This window comes from Ptychodera flava, chromosome 16, assembly GCF_041260155.1.
Source record: "Ptychodera flava strain L36383 chromosome 16, AS_Pfla_20210202, whole genome shotgun sequence".
In the NCBI taxonomy this organism is placed as follows: domain Eukaryota; kingdom Metazoa; phylum Hemichordata; class Enteropneusta; family Ptychoderidae; genus Ptychodera; species Ptychodera flava.
This window is the reverse complement of record NC_091943.1, coordinates 16294334-16308844: the sequence shown is the minus strand read 5'-3', so window position 1 is coordinate 16308844 and position 14511 is coordinate 16294334. Positions and strand designations below refer to the sequence as shown.

Below are 14511 nucleotides of genomic sequence, written 5' to 3'. Positions count from 1 at the left end.
ACTTTGAAGGGTTCAGTTTCTCAATTGTCTCAACACTAAGTTCAACAATAGTACAAACTTTTGTGGCAGATGGTCTTGAAAATGAACTGTACTTTGAAAGGCAAAAACAAGTGACCGTCAAAATACAAGACTGCATGACACATTTCATTTTCAAAGGGTCAAATAAAATTCATTTTGTGATATTTACATTAAAAACTCCACTTTTCAAGACATTTTATTTTCACTAAAAGACTGGAATTCACCTTTGTTGCCAGTTTGTTCCAATAGTTGCTGCCACAGATCGGCGATCTCATCCAGGCGTTCTTTGATTTGGTCGGAGGCGTAGTGGTCAGTTGCGATCAACTCCTGCCCGGCTTCCCTGACAGCGTCGATACGCATCTGATTGGCAGACAGCTCTGCTTCAAAAGCCTGGTGTTTCTGGCTCTTGCCTTGCAAGTTGGTCGGGTCCTGTTGTGATGCAACAGCGTTTGCGATTACAAAAGGGGCAATCTTGGCAACTTTCAACTATTGCTGTTGATTTGTTTCATCTTGGGTGAATAATTTGTTGTTTGAACATTAAATCCAGTCTGTTGGCATGTAGTATGAGGCCAGACAACACTGGGGTCACGCCAAGGTGGGTTGCACCTTTATCACAAGTCAACAATATCAGAGTTGATCTATTCTTGGCTATTTTTACAGACAGTCTTAGCTACAAGCAGATTACCCTACAAATAAACAATGGGGCTCTCTTTTCTTTTGTGTGCCTCAAAGACAATTTGATGCAGATTTCACGAGACAATGGCATGCAATTTTGTAATTCTTTATATTCTATTCAACAGATATCCAGCAAAACTTCTTTTTTTAAAATTAAAATCGTGCAAACTTCATAACACTTTGACAATGAACACATTTGGGAATTTTTATTTTAATCTCGCTGATGCACTGTCCTAATGGCTGTCATAAAAGAAAAGGAAGCTTGTAGAGTCAGTCCAGGGCCTGGAGAAACATTGGCTATACATCCTGGCTTCTGTATACTTCTTCAATGAAATACACATTTAACCATCATAACAGGCTGCACTGACAATGTGAATCTGGATGTGCATATACAATTACACAAGATTATACCAGTAAGTCGTTCACCAATTTCACTGACTTACCCTGTAGGACTCATCTGATGCGCTCTTCAGTTTCTCGCTGATCCATCCCTTGACGTCGTCGGCATCACGGTCAAACATCTGCAGCTTGTATGACTCTTCCAGCTTCAATTTGCGGGCACTGGCACGCTCAATCAGTGCAGCACGTCTGGCAAGTAGCTGTTCATCAAAAGGAAACCAAGACAGTACGGATGATGAAACATCAGGAAAATTAAATTTGATTTACAAAACATCAAAAATATGATAAAATTGATCTCTATACTGCAAACAAATTATTGAGTTTTGGATATAACCTTCATTTTGGTTGAAACTACAAAATTTATCCTACATAGAATAAATACTTATTGCTTTTGGCTTTACATTGTGTTTTCTTAAATGCCAAGTTTTACCACATAGACCAATGCTAACATAGACAGACAGACAGACAGACTAACAGACAGACTAACAGATGTTTATTTTTTTTTTCCAGACAGCCCAACAACCCTGACAGTGTCTAGGTATATAAGCTTGAACGAGACAATAAGCTTGCTTACGCTATCTCTGCAAGTGGAGACATCATCGGCAGCGTAGTGCTTGCTCTCCACCAGTTTAGTGGCAAAGTCATCCAGGGCCTGGAAAACAACGACAAGTACACTAATCAGTGACTGCTCATGTCTGGAAAACGGCTGACAAAGCAATGTATCACTTATCCCAGGGTAAGTTTCAAAAGCAAATGAAACCTAGTCAGATCAAAACTTGCTATCTAATTCTGTGGAAGTGGACTTCTCATGTGACGCAACAGGCTGAATAGTGTGTGATCTGCGGTATAAGTACCCCACAAAAGCTTTGCCTTCCATCGTCACACACTCATAAAGTTCGTTCTGTGATGGCACTTCTGAGTGACAAATACTTCTGTACAAAGAAACACATAACACATGAATTTCCTACAGTCTGTTGTGGCTTATGTTTCTGGCTTCACAAGCATACTTACTTTGATTTTCTCTTCCTGTGCAGCCAAGGATTTTTCAAAATCTTCATGTTTCTTGATCAGTGCTTCAACGCTGTCAAGAGAATCGCCAAGATCTTCATTGGCGAGGAATGCCTGCGAGAGAAAAAAGTAAAGGATTTAACAATTTTCATCAGTAAATTGAAATGAAATAGTTTTGACAATATGATATATTGCTCAAAAATACTGAAAAGTTACTTTGGTCATGTCAAAGTTGTTCATATATTATATCAGTACAGCTTCAAGGCAGGCTCAACATACTTTCTCAACAGCATCTTACAAACTTGAATTTTTATAATTTTCCCCGATTGTTCATTCAATCAACTCAATTAAAAAGCATCAGGTTGTCACCTGCGTACCAATTACTCTGACTTAAATCAACCATTTATCTTGGCTTGGGTACTAAAAATACCGGCAGTTATGTTCTTTACATAAAGAACAAGATCTTGGGCAGAACATGTGGGCTTTGGTGTTCAAAGTATTGGCCACAAGTTTTATTATACATACTAGATGTAGCTGAGAGGGTTCGGAAACTACTTTTCAGGCCAAAAATTATATGTACTCCATGAAGATGTCATACAACACAATTTGTTCATTTATTACACATAACAATGAAGATGAATCTCCCCCCTCTCTCTCTCTCTCTGGCTAACTCACCTCCTGTTTGCTCATCCATGTGTCAGCTTGTTCTGTGTCTCTGTAGAACAGTTGCAGGTCCATGCACTGCTCGTACTGGTTCTGTCGCTCCTGCCACAGCTCCAACAGGGACGTCTTCTCCATGGCCAAAATCACCAGCTGTGATAAAACGCATGAAAATATCAGGATGGACGGTCACTTTGGGATTGCAATGGAAATTCTTTGTGTTTGTATCATTTACCTAGATGTGGAATCTAAAATACATGTCATATATAACACATGAAATACCCGACACACTAAGGACTTATCAGAATGCATTTCAGTCAAGAAGTCACACCTTGAATCTGGTGGCAATCAGTCATATCGTCTTAGAGCAGATGTTACACAATATGAGAAAGTCAGAATGTTATATGCCTCATATGACACGTAAAAAGTTCAACAGAATTCAAGAAGTGGGCTGTCTGATACTTTGAAGTCTATACAGTGTGGGTTCTTGCTGAGGAAAGCCCAAGTTCTGTGAAAAATACAGAACATTGCAAAGAGAGCCTGTGACGCCGTTCTACAGTGCGCCCTCTACAGGTCATCTTGAGGTGAGAGTGATGGCAATGACACTTGCCTTTTCAGAGACTTCATCTGAAGCATAGTGTCCAGAGTCGAGCAGATCTTGGCCAGCTGCTGCTGAACTCTTGAAACTGTCTTCACGGGCATCAATTTCACCCTGTGGTAAAAAAATATATAATTCCATCACTTGTTATGTTGAATACCTGTTTCAGCAAAGAAATGAAACTATCACCGCTGTCAAACAAAGCCTCTGGGATAATGAATAATTGCTGTCAGGTTACATGGATGACACTGCCGTATCCTCATTCTTACATTCAAGTGGCGCCCTCATGGGTTTGAATTTACTATGCAAAGACAAATAAATTTCGGGCAAAATGTTTAGGATAACACATCTCCAATATGTATCACAAAGCTCATGTGTCCTTTCTGACACTAAAGCTCTAAAGAAATCAGGCATAGTTCATCAGATCCATACCTTGTGTTCCTGGTGTCTTTCCAGGAGAGCCTCAGCTCCGGCAACATCCTTGGCGAGTTCATCGGCCGTGATCAGGGCTTTCATGTCGTTGATCCAGGAAATCAAGTCACGGAAATCAGCAAGGAATCGGTGCAACTTGTAGGAGTCTTCCAGTCTGGTTTTGCGCTCCTGGGCCTGAGGATGAAAATGAAAAAGTCATATTTTTGTGAAATAGTATACATTTGGTAATTCCACATACAAAATACAAGGCAAAATTAACAGAATCAAAGAAGTTATACTTGACTGTGTCAACAAATATTGGAACCCCATCTTTCAAGAGGTCAAAACAGACTAACTACTAACTATCATAGGTAGTGATGAAGTCAATATTTGTATCTACTGACAAAAGTGATCAACTTTTTTAATGAACAAAATTGAGATAATTTGATGAACAAATGAAACGCTAAAATTGTGCCCAGAGTACAGACCATACTCAGATACTGACATAATGTTTGGGACCTTCCCAACAAATGGGAAAGAGGTGGGTGAATGACTAGAGCGATGAATGCTCACACACCTTGGTTGTCAGCTGGTTCCAGTTGGTGTTGATTTCTTCCTTCTTGGCTTGGATCTCTGGAGCATTGTCCGTGTGGATCTCCTGGAGTCTGTCTGCTTCCACTGTTAATGTGGACACCTGTTTTCAAAAAGGAAGGGTGAACCAGGGTCCAAGACACAAAAAGGTGAGGAAAATTCTAAGAGTATTTGTGATCAGTTGATTTCATCATCTCTTTAAAACTGAAACTAACACCTAATAACCTGCATGCTGTTTACAATATGTTCCTTTTTAATTGAGGTAAACATCACTAGTTGAGAATAGGAAACAAGTTGCCATTTGTATTTCGTGCAAACCTGATTATTTCCAGTGGTATGGCTTGACCTACAATGTACATATTGTGGGAAGATCAGCAAATGGGTGGGCACCAAAAAACAATAGTAATATGCATTCTGATTTTGTTTAACTCTAAACCTTGATCTTTTCAGTGTTGCTTACCTTGTCATCCAGAGCGGCCAGGTCACGTTCTAAACCTTCATGCTTACGTTGCAGAGCTTGTACACTGGCAAGGTCACGGCCATAGTCATCGGATGACATCACTGAGTCTTTTTCATTAATCCAGCTGATGGTCTCATCTGCATCTCTGTTTGAATGAACACAAGATGCTTAAAATACAATTGCAGCTTAGATTCTTAGTTCTTTCAGATTCAAGGCCATGTCATCAGCAGTCTCTTTATGTCTTCTAATTACATGGCAGTGGTCTTGCACTTGAGAATCAGAGATAACAGTAACAAGTCATCGTTGATGACACAGTCCCCGCTTGTCCATTTTGTTATAATCTTTGGTGTCTAGGTAGCTGTGGAATGACATTGATGCAACGGGTGCATCAGGCCTGTGACTTGCATAATAAAGTAATCTGAGGAACGTTCAATAAAAGACTCATCTCTGCCGGTGTTGACCACTAAAGGAACTTTTGATTACATCACACATAACGATGCCCTCACTGCCTCTAGTGTCATGACAGCACATACTATACACATGGTTTGGTGGAATTTTCGAAATGGTATGGGATCGGGTATGTTGTTGTAATCAGCCATTTGGATCATATAATGAAACAAATTAATGTGCACAAGAACGCAGCCATATCACGTTTAAACAAAATCAGTCCATTGAAGGACAGTGACCTATGTTTATAAAATTGAAATCAAATGGCTGTCTATTGACCATATGGATCGTAGCACAAAATTAGTAGACATGCATAAGTATGCCATAGTACTTTATCTTTGTACCAAGTCTCAACAACATTGGATAAGGAATATTTGCATATGATTAAGCCTCAAAGACATGAAAAAATCCAAAAATGACAATCTGGCAGCCATATTGGAACATGTCACGAAGTAAATTGACATGTATACATGTATGTGTGCCATAGTGCTTGATCTTTGTGCCAAGTTTGGACAAAATGGGTTTAATGACCTTTGAATTATGCTTCAAAGACATGCAAAATTCCAACAAAATGGCAGTTCTGCAGCCATATTGGATCCTATCGCAAGGTTAATTGATACATGCATATGTATGCCATAGTGCTTTGCCTTTGTGCAAAGTTTGAACAAAATCAGTTCAAGGATGTTTGAGTTATGGTTCAGAGACATGAGAAAATCGAAAAAAATGACGCCTGTCGGCCATATTGGATCATATCATGAAATAAAGTGGCGTTCATATGAAGGGCATAATGTTTTGCTTTTGTGCCAAATTTGAACAGAATCAGTTCAAGGATGTCTGAGTTATGGTCCAAAGACATGAAAAATCGCAAAATGGCTGCCTCACGCCCATATTGATCGTATCGCAAAATAATTTTACATGCACATGAAGGCCATAGTGTTATGCCTTTGTGCCAAGTTTTAACAGAATCTGTTCAAGGATGTCTGAGTTATGATCCAAAAACATGAAAGATCCCAACAAATGGCCGCCTCACGCCCATATTGGATCGTATCGCAATATAATTTGACAAGCATATGTAGGCCGTAGTGTTATGCCTTTGTGCAAAGTTTGAACAGAATCGGTTCAAGGATATTTGAGTTATGGTTCAAAGACATGAAAAAATCGCAAACAAAATGGCCGCCTCGCAGCCATGTTGGATCGTATCGCAAAATAATTTGACATGCACATGTTGGTCATAGTGTTATGCCTTTGTGCCAAGGTTGAACAGAATATGTTCAAGGATGTCTGAGTTATGGTCCAAAGACATGAAAAATCGCAACAAAATGGCCGCCTCGCGCCCATATTGGATCGTATCGTGATATAATTAATATGGATATAAAAGCCATAGTGTTATGCCTTTGTGCAAAGTTTGAACAGAATCTGTTCAAGGATGTTTGAGTTATGGTCCAAAGACATGAAAAATCGCAACAAATGGCCGCCTCGCGGCCATATTGGATCGTATCACAAAATAAATCGACGTGCATCTGTAGGTCATAGTGCTATGCCTTTGTGCCAAGTTTGAACGAAATTGGTTCAGCAGTGTCTGAGAAACTGTTGATGACGGACGGACGGACGGACGGACGGACGGACGGACGGACGCACAGACGGGACCCAATCTATAAGTCCCCGTCGGACTTCGTCCGCGGGGACTAAGAAAACACTCTTCACAACCAAAGTCAAAAACAACACTGGAAACTGGAAAATGGTTTTCTTTGCAGGACGGAATGTTGGCTAAAATTTGGTCTCACACACTTTCTTCCAGGGGTGTTACTCATTCTAAATAAACTGCAGTTACTGTTTTAATGTCATGCACAAGCAGGAATGAATTATGAACAAAAGGATGATTTGCCATCAGATATTGGATGATGGATTAATGCATTAGGTAAAGGTTAGGACTCAAATGTCTGCCTTCTTTCAGCATTTACATACATGTATACCAATTGACATTTGAAATGCTGATTTTCTGCCCTGCCATCCAAAGCCTAGTTACCCTACAAGACAGTGGTGTCTATCATTGATGCTGTTCCGTACACAGTGGGTGGTATTTTCAATGTTTGACCACTGACCTGTTGAATTTCTGGATTTCCATGGCTCCGAACAACTTTTCCTGTCTGGCCAATGCCAGGGCTTTCAGTTTTTCCCATGCATCATTCAATTCCTGTCAAACAACAAACATAAGTGAAGCCATTAGGACATTCCGTTGCTTTTTTTAACAAAGGCTTGATAAGATGTCCCCTCCCCTACTCTGTAGAAGAGAAATCTGTACAAAATGTTGCAAAAAATGTGAAGTCAAGGCTTTAAAAGTATTCAATACATAAGAAAGCTTTTTGCACAATTTTGCAATGTCACTTTGCTCAAATTATTCAAATAATCCCCCGTTTTTTTACTCATTACTTGTGCATATTTTTTCCATCAGTGTCTTCCCTCTTAACGCTTGATGTCTTCCCTCTGAACTTTCTTGACAAATATGAAATTTGGCACACTTCTGAGTGACACCTGATTTTACACCATAAAGAGAGCATGATCTATCTTAAAAATGTACAAGTAACTTGCTTGTGCCATGCATTAATATTGATCCAATGTACATAAACAAAATATGCCAGTGCAAAAAATACAGAGTACAGTTGACTTACAAACTTCTCAGTATCATTTTTAAAAATCCCTGACTGCGATACACACGGTGAAATTTATAAAATAATGATTTACCCACTGTGAACTGCATAAACCTACCCTCCACTCAACCCATCCTGACTCCCCTATACTACCAATCTCCATTCCTACCAGTCCAAACCCTGCAATGTATACTTTCATTTCTGACTTTGCATTGTTCAAAACTGCATGCAGGTACTTACAGCTTGTCTTGCGCCAATGGTTTCTGATTCTGGGTGCTCTTCTTTGATCAGTGTGTCAGCTTCCGAGTTCACCTCAATCACCCTGTCTTCATGGGATTGTAAATCCTGGACAGAAATACACATATAGTCAACAATCTACAAATCTCAGGGACTCAGGGTATGAAATTTTCTTTGCACATTTGATGTTCAATCGCAAAATTTGAAGATGGCATGCAATAAGAAACTGATGGCAGATATGTTCAAATTCCTCACAGGGCAAATCAATGTGATGAAATCACCACAATCCTAACTTTCAAAACATTGTTGGGACTAATATGCTTTTGCAAATTTTGAAATGATTTCTGTTTAACTGTCCAAGTATATGTCATATACATCTGCTTTTTTGTCTTCCTGAGAGCTGTATATCTCGATACTGAGCAACTGATTTAAAGTAATTCCAGTCATACCAGTCAGCCCATACTGTGAATTTGTCAAACAATAAGATACTTGGGAGTGAACCCGATTAGTTGCTAAACAACTATTTTTCACTCTCGTTTTCCCAGACATGTTGTAATACTTTCTTTATATGACTGTTTTTGTAAGTGTTTTTTTTTCACACTTTGGAATGGGAATAAAGCATTTTCTTCTCTACACTCTAATACAAAGGATGATTTACATCCAAGTGTGGGGTCAGCGTACAAGTTACATCACCTACCTTTTGGAACTCATCAAATTTCTTCTGAAGCACCTCTACATGCTCCAAGTCAACACCAGTCTCCACTGAAGCACAGAATGCTTCCTGTAAAGGTGAGAAACATGCTGCATGATCAGTAATCTTGGTCTCTTCTATAAATTCATACTGTGTGCATGCATGTATATGCATACACACATACAAAGGCTGGCACCGTAAACAAGCTTTCTCTTGTCATATTTAATGCTCCTATATTGAATCGTTTGGTCCTTCATCCTTTGCAAAGCACTCTGATGAGAATCGCCACATGGTGCCATATGTCACCAAGAGGTCAGCGTTCATAGGTTGTTCATATAGGATCTTATTCATCGTATAAACCCTTCTTTTAAAATGAATGGGACCAGATCTTCTGGAAAAGTCCTATCCTATTCTAAATCCGAACTTTTTACAGTGGTGAAGTGACTATTCCATTATACACAGTGTTTGTCTTTTCTTTCTGTTGAACTCTGACCCATACTGATAAATACGCCCTTTCTATCACATACCTGTGCATGACTGATAATATTATACCCTCCATGATATGATTCCTTTAAATCTATCACAACATAATTTTTTTCATAACTGAAGGAAACAACATCTGCATGATTACAACCCTGTAACACTTCAAAACTGACCTTGTCTTTGATCCAGTACATGACTTCATCACACTCACGCAGGAAATGCACGAGTTTCTGGGCTTGCAGCAGTTTGATGCCTTTCTCACGCAGTTTGGACAGCAACAGGTCCCACAGACGGTGAAGTTCCTCCAATCGTTTCTGGCGATAACAAATACACATTAAACTGAATATGATTATGAAGCACTTGTCAGCTTTGTCACATGTGTGGTGGTTTTGCCCATCTGTGTAAAATGTTTAAAATTTCAGCAAAAGGGGTAATTTTCAACCAGGTATTCTTCCTTACACAGGCAGTTCTAGTCTGTCTGCTGTATATTTCTCAACTCTATTCCGGTATTTGTGGGGTGTGTCCCTTTAATTCAACTAATTTGTGAGATATGGGTAACGCCTATTATAACGCCTATTATATTCTCAAAGCTCATGCATCTGCTGTCAATGCAAAGCTGACAATTCTATGAACTTCATACGACAGACCAGTGCCAGTATTCTGAATCAGAGATGTTTCATACTCGATAGATGGATTCAACAACTCAGCTACAAATCTGTCCAATCTTGATCCAAGGTAATTTACCGACAAGTGAGAGAATTCTTCAAAGGTTCAATGTCGTGTTGTTCAAATAAAATCCTCAAATGGAAACAAGTGGTAAAAAGTGGTCTGCATAGGAATTTGCCCATCTGTGACCTGACATGTGTGATACATGTGTGCACACTTACCTGTATGATCTCAGATGCAAAGTGTTGAGCATTGATCATCTGCATACCGTCCTTGTCCAAGTCTTCAATGGCGTTGCTGTGTGCGGCAACCTCAGCCTCAAAGGCTTGATGTTTCTGAAGCTTACCCTGCAAACATGCAACAATCATGATTACATAATTTTCTATTTCATTCACCTATTCATTTTCTCTATCACTTTGTCTTGTACATTAATATCTCATTTTACATTATAAAAGGAAAAATCCAGGGGTAGTCCTGCAAAATACAATGTTCCGTTCCTAATCATTTTTATTCAGTACTCGCTGCAGTTTCCCTACCAATTTTATGCACTTATTTCTTGCAGTCAGCTATTAACGGCTTCAGTTTAGATTGCATACCGGGTTCTTGCAGAGGTTGAAAGCATGTAGTACAAGTGACTGATTTGAACATTAGATTCAATGTTGAGGTTAACAGTACAAATATCTATACTTGGACTTGAAGCATGAGAACAACAATTAATGTACCTCTTTTGCACCTCATTGAAATTCCACATGTATTGTACAGAGCTAGTTACACTTTCTTGGTTTAAAACAGATTTGTACAAGTTTCATGAAGAACATGTCAACACGTTATGAACAGAACATGCATCTTGACATTGCATGGATTGAATCACACACACACACGTACATTTAATCACAGATTTACAACACAGTACTTCGCTGCCATGCAGTACTTGCAGCCTTTCGCCATTTCCGAAACAAAATTAATAGAACAGAATATACCGGTACAATGTAACAACCACATCGATCGGTGTAACACATATACATCTACACTGGGTATATTTACTGTGACATTTCACATTCCTGTAATGGAACACTCATTTGGCATTTGTGCGTGTGTCTGTATGTGTGTGTGTCTGTGAAAACTGGTGTTTTTCATATGACTGCTGAGTGCATGAAACATGGCATAGAACATCCTGAAAGCCTGAAACTTGTGACGTACCATCAACCCACTACAATTTTTCCCCAAGATACCTGAAAATGTGATTAGCTAAGTGTACAGGAGCTCTATATATATGAGACTCTTATTTAGACAACATGAGTTTAGAATCATTCAGTTAAATAATAGCATGGTAAAGCAAGGTTGTTAGAAGAGTTTCAGGCTTCAGAGCAACGTCGCGTGCCACGTAGGATTCAATAGTAAAATGTCAATAGTACAGGTCATCATTTGACTGGAAGTGACCAAGACTATTTTCAAATTGAGAACATTGGGATTTAAAACTGATCTAATTACATGTTTAACATAGGAAATCCAGTTTATATGCAAAAATTTTGATAAACCACATAACAGGGATTTATATAAGTCAATGTGTCATTTCATGATGGAAATGTTTCCCTATGTTTTAACGGATTTTCGTCCATAATGAAAATAAAGCACACAGTAGGATTGTCGTTTGCATGTAAACCCAAAATGTTAAAGCGACAACTACAATGTATGTAAGAGAGGCATGTAATAAACATGTTTAGTCCAAACAAGGGACTAGTATCTTCAAGCCACGAGACCATTTACCCTCCTGACATCGAGCAAATGGTCATCTGCCCTCCGGCTCACAGTCCCTCGTTTTGTCAATAATACTATAATTCTGCATTTTGTACTCTTGTTATTATGCAGGCAGCTGAAGCACACGATACTTAATTCATATTCACGTCACTCAGCATGCAAATGGCTATGGAAAGCTGAAAGGCTCCACAGAGATCATGATAAGCAGCCACCATGGGCATACAGACATCCAGGGCAGTGCCCAACAGTGGTACAAGAAAGCAAGCAGAGCCGGAAGTGTTTTGTCTTGGTACTCAGCTTTGAAGCGCCCTCTAGAGTTAAGCTTTGTACTTCTGTTGAATTTGAATCATCATAATTGGAGGCCTCTGGGCAGATGATAAATTATTCAACCACCTCTCTGGATCCATGAAACAAAATCCTCCGCAAAAGAAAAACTGAAGCGTGTCTGTATACAAATCAAGATCATCAAATATTTTATTCTTGAAGGTAGGTCAATTTTCTGTGTTTGTCTTTAATCAGAAATGTTTCATAAATTGTTTAAAAGTCAAATTCTTGTCAGACCGCTTTGTCGAGCAAGAACTGAAGATAAAATACATGTGGCTCTCCATCTACTATAATGGGTTAGTTCAATGATTTTACACAGCATTACAATTTTATGATGCAATTTATGAGCTTGTATTTCTGCATTCTCAGAAAGCTAGAAAAGCTCACTTTCCCAAAAGAGATAGAATCATGAAACTCGTCACTGATAACAAAAGTATAATCAAGAGAGGTGGTCTGTATTCTCTTTCTGATATACAGGAACAAGTCAGCCAGCAGAAATGACCTATGCTTTAAAAAGTTGTGATAGATGTTTTGTGGTGACATATCTTAGATTATTAAATCATCTTTTAAACCCAGTAAATTGAATCTTACAGTATTAGCTTTACATCCTGGCTTAATATCATCCATTGAACCTTACACATGCCTCCCTGCAACACTTAAACAATCTTTGGTTTCCAGGTGATATCGGGACAAAAGAATTTAGATGAACATGACAAAAATTTGAAGAGGTCACAACATTAGAGAATGTTTGCTTATGTTTTAGAGTACAATGCATAACAGGGCAAGCAAAGCTGGCTATGTGTGTACCAAAACAAATGTGTACCAAAACAAATCAAAGCGATGATGAGGGTGGGTACAGTACCAGGGTGGTTTTATCTATGTGTGTGTCACCATACCTTAAGATTTTTGATATCCTGTAAGAATAGAAGCAGCGCAAGAGAGAAAAACATGGAGTGCGTATGGAATTAGGCAAGCCTCCAGTCAGTGACATCAACCACATACACACTGTGTCTGCAGAAACTGCAGTTTCATATGACAACTACCAGCAGCAGGTACGGGCGTGTGTTTTGGTGAGTTTGACAGGCACTTTCAATGTATTATTAGCAAGGGAAAAAAAATCGTGGAGGTTTGAAGTGAGTGAAATGTGTGGAGAACTGGAGATGATGGTTGGCTCAACGATGTTCTGAAAAATGATAAGGTCGTTAGGGTTGATGCTATCATCGGAGGAAATCTGGGAAAGCAGTTTTTCATGAGGTAATTAAACGAAATATTGTCATAGAAAAAAGAAAGCAATGATGTACATGTAAATATGGATCGGATTGAATCGGTCAGGAGATGCAAATTTTTTTGTTCAAAAAAAGGGAGGGAAGCTAGAAGATTTTCAAAAATATTGACATGCAAAATATTGTATGACAAGACAGAAACATCTGGATTTCTACTGTCGATGACATACATAAACCGTTGCTATTATACAGTAACAATGTAGAATATTACCATGAGCTATGAGTCAGTGTTCACGCTAACGTTTTCAACATTTGCAAAATGAGAAAAAAACTGTGGTTTTTGCTAGAAAATGTTTTCAGTAAATTCGCCATACCCATAGAGAGTGGCTATTAAAATGGACAAAAATCCAAGCGTGAACACTGAGTTGTAAAAAGTTTTCAATACATAAATGTGATAAAAAATGTGCATATTTTAATTTTGATTGCTAATATACTTATAAAACTGATGGTGATCTACAGATTACAACCAGAGAAAACAGACAAGTGTACAACTTGTTTAATTTTACATATGACAATATTGCTGTCTTTGAGAACTACTTGATTGCTGGGATAAAGGCAAATGAAAGGGGTGGGGAAATGACGGATTTTTTTTTAATTTTGTGGAAATACTCCTACAAATATGCAATGTTAATTTACCTTCTGAGAAATTGCTTTCTGCCAGACGGTTTGACACAGACACAAAGAGAGAAAACAGATTGAACGAAAAGGACACAGAAGAAAACTTCAGAAGACACACAAGATTTACAGAAATATCATCTCGTCCCACAGTTCTTTGACACATCATGAAAATTATGCATGTGTTTCACACCTTGCATGGAACTACACTTTGTTTTATAATTAGTCAGATTTATTTCGTACACAGGTCTGCAGCAATGGTGCTGCAGTAATTACAATGGATATAGCATGACCGAAATATTTATGTGATTACACAACGCAGAGCTTTTGTCCTGGTTTGCGACTTGGTATCAGTTCTGGATTGGTGGTGGAAACCATTTTCCACCATTAAAATTTAAATATATATGTATCATGCATCAACTGCAATATCATTTTTCTTCTATGAACCACCTCTTTTAATTCATTACACATTCAAGAAACAAACGTAGGAATGTAAATTTGTAAAACTGAGTGATGAACGCTACTAAATTATCACACAA

The 14511-nt window shown here is 38.6% G+C and overlaps 1 protein-coding gene across 14 annotated transcripts in view; it reads right to left on the bottom strand.

Annotated features, from left to right (window-relative positions):
* The window catches only part of LOC139114136 (spectrin alpha chain, non-erythrocytic 1-like), a 59054-nt gene that overhangs the window by 33481 nt on the left and 11062 nt on the right, over positions 1-14511 (bottom strand). For 8 of the 14 annotated variants that reach the window (XM_070675664.1, XM_070675667.1, XM_070675668.1 and 5 more), the window contains exons 3-17: positions 12971-12988; positions 10214-10339; positions 9500-9640; positions 8850-8933; positions 8156-8260; positions 7370-7461; positions 4821-4965; positions 4347-4463; positions 3791-3964; positions 3371-3472; positions 2776-2913; positions 2104-2214; positions 1667-1744; positions 1137-1292; positions 243-447 (exon numbers count right to left, since the gene is read on the bottom strand). In XM_070675664.1, coding sequence (XP_070531765.1) covers positions 243-447; positions 1137-1292; positions 1667-1744; positions 2104-2214; positions 2776-2913; positions 3371-3472; positions 3791-3964; positions 4347-4463; positions 4821-4965; positions 7370-7461; positions 8156-8260; positions 8850-8933; positions 9500-9640; positions 10214-10339; positions 12971-12988 — 1792 coding nt within the window. The remainder of the gene's footprint in view (positions 1-242; positions 448-1136; positions 1293-1666; positions 1745-2103; positions 2215-2775; positions 2914-3370; positions 3473-3790; positions 3965-4346; positions 4464-4820; positions 4966-7369; positions 7462-8155; positions 8261-8849; positions 8934-9499; positions 9641-10213; positions 10340-12970; positions 12989-14511) is intronic. The other 6 variants (XM_070675666.1, XM_070675669.1, XM_070675673.1 and 3 more) reach the window with 1 other exon arrangement.